This window comes from Pelodiscus sinensis, chromosome 1 (genome assembly GCF_049634645.1).
Source record: "Pelodiscus sinensis isolate JC-2024 chromosome 1, ASM4963464v1, whole genome shotgun sequence".
In the NCBI taxonomy this organism is placed as follows: Eukaryota; Metazoa; Chordata; order Testudines; family Trionychidae; genus Pelodiscus; species Pelodiscus sinensis.
The window spans coordinates 310,137,072-310,143,071 of NC_134711.1; the positions used below are offsets into that span (position 1 = coordinate 310,137,072).

The window sequence follows — 6,000 nt, forward strand, 5'->3', positions numbered from 1 at the left end:
CTACATTACATTTAAACAAGAATGCTGTACACAACAGGCACACTTCTGACCATCAGCAATACCTTAAAAACATGAAAGACTATATCTGGGGGGAAAGGAGAGGAATTTCCATAGTTCCACTAGGCTTGGCAGGTTAAGAATTTAATAAAAGCTATGTGGTAAAAAAGGAGACTATGTAGTTTTACACATCAACTTTCATGTTCAAGTGATCTAGAAAGTTTACAAAGTAGTAGTTAAATACATGTAGTGCACTTAAGTTGTAAGCAAACAGAGCTACTATTTTGCACTCAGATGATCACAATTTTGTATATTTTGATTTAGTAAGTTACTCCATATACCAGCATTATTCACTATTCTTCAAAAAAGGTTCCATGAGATCTTTAGCTTGCAGTTATGTGTAACCTGATCTAAGATCTAGGGATTTAATCAGTAGTTGGGCACACCAGGGATAAGTTGGCATTTGGCCATGCACAAGTTGCATGAGCGCCCATCTATGGTGAAATTTAGCGATGCAAATTTAATGAGTGTTCAAGGCTGAGAAAAAACACTCTGTAAACGTAAACTGATCTCTTTATATATGCTAGAGGAGTAGACATGCCATATAAAAGCAGTCAATTTTCAAATACTTTTGTAGAGTGGCCAGAACCACAGGACTGAGAACAAAAAGTGTTGGGGAAGATGGAGACTGAGGGGATCAAGAGGAATCTAATTATTCAGATTCAAAATCAAAACCATAATTACAGAAATTAGGTCCCAAAATGATGAGTTACTGAACACTCAATAGCCCTTCCTTCCATTATAGAGCAAAAGCTTTGAATTCTGGATGTAAATTGGGGAAATAATGCAGGGAGCAATGGCGGGTCCTAGAGTCACAGTATGGATTGGATAAGCATCTCAGAAACTATTTGTGCTTATATCAGAGATGTAAAATCACATTTCAAATGTTAAACGGTAACTATATGTTTGCCCAGTCCACCATATAATGCTATGGGTGGGGGAGGTTACTTTTCAGGAGAGGAGTGATTCATCCAGATCAGCCCAGGCCTGCTGCACCACACCATGGGCAGAAGGCTGCTCCAGCAGACCAGGCGCCAAATAATTATTTATCTCCCTAGCCTATATTAGCTTCTAAATATTTTTGTGTGGAAGGTCTACTAAGAATTGCCAAGTGAACAGACAACAAAGTAAGGACACTATAGTTAATAGTATTATTTATTTTGACAAACTGTTTAGGGGCAGTTAATTTTAATAATATTTATCCAGGCTCTTTTTGTTCTGTGTTTGTCCAATTTTTTATGCGACAGGGTCCTGCTCCACAAGTAGAGGTCCTAGGCATTACAGTAATACAAACAACAATAGCAACAAAACTGTATAACAGAGTTATATGAATATTGATAGCTTTACTTAATATAATTAAAATCAGCTCTATGATTGTCAAATATATTCCTTAAAAGATCCTGTGAATTTACTTTAAATCAATGACAAAGGTTTTCCAAAAATCACTAAAGCAATGCTAAAAACAGCTGGAACACGAGATTCACAAGCTTATTTTTACCTAGAGTACATTTAAGCACATTACAGTGGTATGTAAAAAATATCAGTGCTGCTAAACAAAATATTTCACTTACAAATAATTTTCATCAAATGTTGACCGCATTTATTTGGTTCAGCAAGTCTTCATAGCTAACAAAGAGGTGTGCAAACATTTCAGAAGTTTAAGCTGTAGATGTTACATAATAGACACTATGGCTCACAGTTGTCCCCAAATGTGTTCATTTCTATACTATGGGCCTCTGCACAGTCATTCACTCCTTATCTGTACATTCTAATTTACTCCCACACAAACTTTTGGAAGATGAAATGTTTAGTTTTCTCCACTTGCCTAACTTACTAACTTGTGGAACCAAAGAACCAGACACATAGAGACAACTACATGCTTGGGCAGAGAACAAGGTCAAACATGTAAATTTCTACTTGCTGTGTACAGGACAAGGCCTAAAAGTAGTACTGGAAACAGCACTTGACCACACACTGATAAAATTAAAATGAAATGAAAACTGGAAAACAGATACAACAACAGAAGGAACTTAAAAGTTAGACTATATAAAATAAAGAACTGCATTTTTTCCCCACAGAGTCTGGATTTTTTTTTTACTCATTGCTGAGTTGTTCAAACTTAGGTCCAGATCCTGCAAATGCCTTACACCTGCTCTTTGTTTTCCTATACCCCACTGAAGCTAATGAGATCACTCACATAGGTAAAGTTAAACATAATAAAAATAACAAGGTTATGCAAAGATTTATGTTTGAATTTCTCTGTATGGAGAAACAAATTTTAACTCAAAAGTAAGCCTGTTACAATTTTTATTCAATGAGTGCAAGTGCTGCAAATTCATGGTTCAGATGTGCCATGAGTCTCACTCCTTTTGGATTCCCTTTAAGGTCTTCAAGTTTCCCTCTCTTGTGAGGAAGGACTGTGTTCAGCGTTTTAATAAAACATTTAAGCTGATGTCTTCAAAGGAACCTAAGTGCAGTAGGTGCATACGGTCCATTAAACGGTTGTGAAATCTATTTAGGCTCCTTTGATAATCCAAGCTTTACATATTGTCAGCCTGACCGGAACTGCACAGATGCTATTGACATAATGATCAACAGTCTAAAACTAATAGTGGGCAACCTGCAAGTTGCTTGCAGTCCATCAGGTTAAGCTGGAGAAATTTTGCTGATGTTGACCTTCCTCAGGCACCACCCCACTGCAGCTCCCAGGAGTCACAGTTCTTTTTCTCAGCCAATGAGAGCTGTGAGAAGCAGCAGCCAGCATGCCCCAGAGCCCCTTCTCCTTCAGGCACCACCTACCACATTTCCCATTGGCCAGGAACAGAGAACTACAGCCACTTAGAGCTGCAGGAGGCAGTGCCTGGCTGCCTGAAGACAGACAATGTCAACAAAATGTCTCACAGCCTGCAATAAGATTGCCCTAATGGGTGCATGCGGCACATGGGCTGCAGGTTGCCCTTCACAGACTAAAAGACAAACTTTGGGCAACTACCACTTGAAACAGCATAAAATCTTGTAAATTTCAATCGCTCTCCTCTCAAATAAAACAACACTGGTCACCTAAAAAGTCTCAGATGGGTAGCTGTGTTAGTCTATAACTTTAAAAACAATAAGTAGTTCTGTGGCACCTTAGAGACTAACAAAAGTATATATAGTATCGTGAGCTTTCCTGGAAAAAATTCACTTCTTGACTCAAGCGCATCTGAAGAAGTGGGTTTTGCCCACAAAAGCACATGATACTATATATATTTTTATTTGTCTCAAAGGAGCCACAGGCCTACTTGCTTTTACTGGTCACCTAGTTGCATTAGGAAAATATTTCATTCGGTATCACAAGCTACTGCTGGGAAGGTGAAGAGAAATCTCCCATAACAATATATACATATGTCTTCTATACATTCCCCAGGATACAGAGGCTTGTAAATTATATAAAGGTAGAAATATGTATACTTAAAATGAGAAACAATCTTTGGATGAAAGTGAAGTTGAGGTAAGAGGCAGCATTTAACTGTCTGAGAAACAAATGTACTTAGGGAAGGAACTGCTGTTATCTCCCAAGTTGGAGGAAGAATGGGAAAGGGTATTTACAAGTTAAGCAGGGAAGACATTCCAAATGCTCCAAAAACGTACAAGGTGAGGAGAGAGAGAAGCAGGATGTTGCCTGAGTGGCATTCCAAAATAAGGAGTAATACACCTTAATCTTGCATGGGAATTCATCCCAGAAGCCTCCCTACCTAAAAGACCCCTACACACATAATTTCATCTTTGGGGGTAAAAGTACCTCAGTCACTGAGAAATTTGCCCAATTTCCCCAAAGTCACCGCATCCCCAACACCCCGGACTCACTCAGGTATTCCCGGATGCCATCATTGCTCTCTACCTGCTCCCTGTTGAAGCTCCTCTTTATCTGATGCGGTCATTCTGGCTGCTATGCATCCACATTTCCCTCATTGCCCAAGGGCTTTCTTCCTCCCTTCTCCTCCAGCAGAACTCACCCTGGATACTTCCTCCTCCTCCTATTGTCCCATTGACCCTCTCCCCGCATCCCCTGTCCCACTCAGGGCTCAGCAAACACAAGGTGTTTTGTCCCCTTCTGCTCCCTCCCCCGCACTCTACTCAATATGATTTCCCCTGCCCTGAGCCTACCCCACCCATCCATTCATTCATTCCACTCCCCATCTCTCCCCATGATGTCCCCTGCCCATTCTCCTACCCACTTCCATTCCCCTCCCCCACCTCTCCTGCCCATCCTCCTACCCACTTCCATTCCCCTCCCCCCACCTCTCCTGCCCATCCTCCTACCCACTTCCATTCCCCTCCCCCCACCTCTCCTGCCCATCCTCCTACCCACTTCCATTCCCCTCCCCCCACCTCTCCTGCCCACCCTCCTACCCACTTCCATTCCCCTCCCCCCACCTCTCCTGCCCATCCTCCTACCCACTTCCATTCCCCTCCCCCCACCTCTCCTGCCCACCCTCCTACCCACTTCCATTCCCCTCCCCCCACCTCTCCTGCCCACCCTCCTACCCACTTCCATTCCCCTCCCCCCACCTCTCCTGCCCATCCTCCTACCCACTTCCATTCCCCTCCCCCCACCTCTCCTGCCCATCCTCCTACCCACTTCCATTCCCCTCCCCCACCTCTCCTGCCCATCCTCCTACCCACTTCCATTCCCCTCCCCCACCTCTCCTGCCCATCCTCCTACCCACTTCCATTCCCCTCCCCCCACCTCTCCTGCCCATCCTCCTACCCACTTCCATTCCCCTCCCCCCACCTCTCCTGCCCATCCTCCTACCCACTTCCATTCCCCTCCCCCACCTCTCCTGCCCACCCTCCTACCCACTTCCATTCCCCTCCCCCCACCTCTCCTGCCCATCCTCCTACCCACTTCCATTCCCCTCCCCCCACCTCTCCTGCCCATCCTCCTACCCACTTCCATTCCCCTCCCCCACCTCTCCTGCCCATCCTCCTACCCACTTCCATTCCCCTCCCCCACCTCTCCTGCCCATCCTCCTACCCACTTCCATTCCCCTCCCCCCACCTCTCCTGCCCATCCTCCTACCCACTTCCATTCCCCTCCCCCCACCTCTCCTGCCCATCCTCCTACCCACTTCCATTCCCCTCCCCCACCTCTCCTGCCCACCCTCCTACCCACTTCCATTCCCCTCCCCCCACCTCTCCTGCCCATCCTCCTACCCACTTCCATTCCCCTCCCCCCCCTCTCCTGCCCATGTCCCTTTCCCAGCCTCCCTCTAAGTCCATTCCTCCCCTCGGTCCTTGCCCACGGTCCCAGCAAGCCCCGCGCCGGGCTCACCAGATAGAGGGTGCCGTAGATCCGCAGGGACTCGGCCAGGGCCCCGCCCGTGATGTGCACGAAGGCCCGGCCGCAGTGCGGGTGCCAGGTGTGCCCGATCTCGTAGCAGTTGTGGGGGATGGACTTGCTCAGCGCCGCCATCTTGCCGCTCTCCTGCGACCGGGGAGGGGGCGCCGCGTCACCAGTAAAGCAGGAGAAAGGTCGCGCGGGCAGCTCGCGCCGCCGAGGTTACTCGCGGCCAAACCCGCCCCCCGCGCGGCTCGCGTGAGTCCTGCAGCCAATCAGCGGCTCAGCACCAGCGTTCCTCGTGTCAGGGCTGAGCCTGCCGGGCAGCTTCGGGCTCGGGCTCTGTGCGGGCTTGGGGGAGTTTTGCGGGGGTGCGGAACGGTAACGGGTGCGTGCGCTGTGCGGTGCAGAGGGGCTGCATGGGGAGTTCCATGCAGGGAAGGGTGGCAGGCTAGAGAGGGCTGCACTGGGGAGCTCCCTATAGCCAGGGGGAAGGCTAGAGAGGGCTGCACTGGGGAGCTCCCTATAGCCAGGGGGAAGGCTAGAGAGGGCTGCACTGGGGAGCTCCCTATAGCCAGGGGGAAGGCTAGAGAGGGCTGCACTGGGGAGCTCCCTATAGCCAG

The 6,000-nt window shown here is 47.5% G+C and overlaps 1 protein-coding gene across 2 annotated transcripts in view; it reads right to left on the minus strand.

The window, feature by feature from the left end:
- The window catches only part of TMEM135 (transmembrane protein 135), a 357,787-nt gene extending 352,160 nt beyond the window's left edge, over nucleotides 1–5,627 (minus strand). Inside the window, exon 1 of one of the 2 annotated variants that reach the window (XM_075919397.1) lies at nucleotides 5,372–5,627. In XM_075919397.1, coding sequence (XP_075775512.1) covers nucleotides 5,372–5,512 — 141 coding nt within the window. In that variant the 5' untranslated portion in view covers nucleotides 5,513–5,627. The remainder of the gene's footprint in view (nucleotides 1–5,371) is intronic. The other variant, XM_075919396.1, reaches the window with a different exon arrangement.
- Nucleotides 5,628–6,000: the final 373 nt, after the last annotated feature.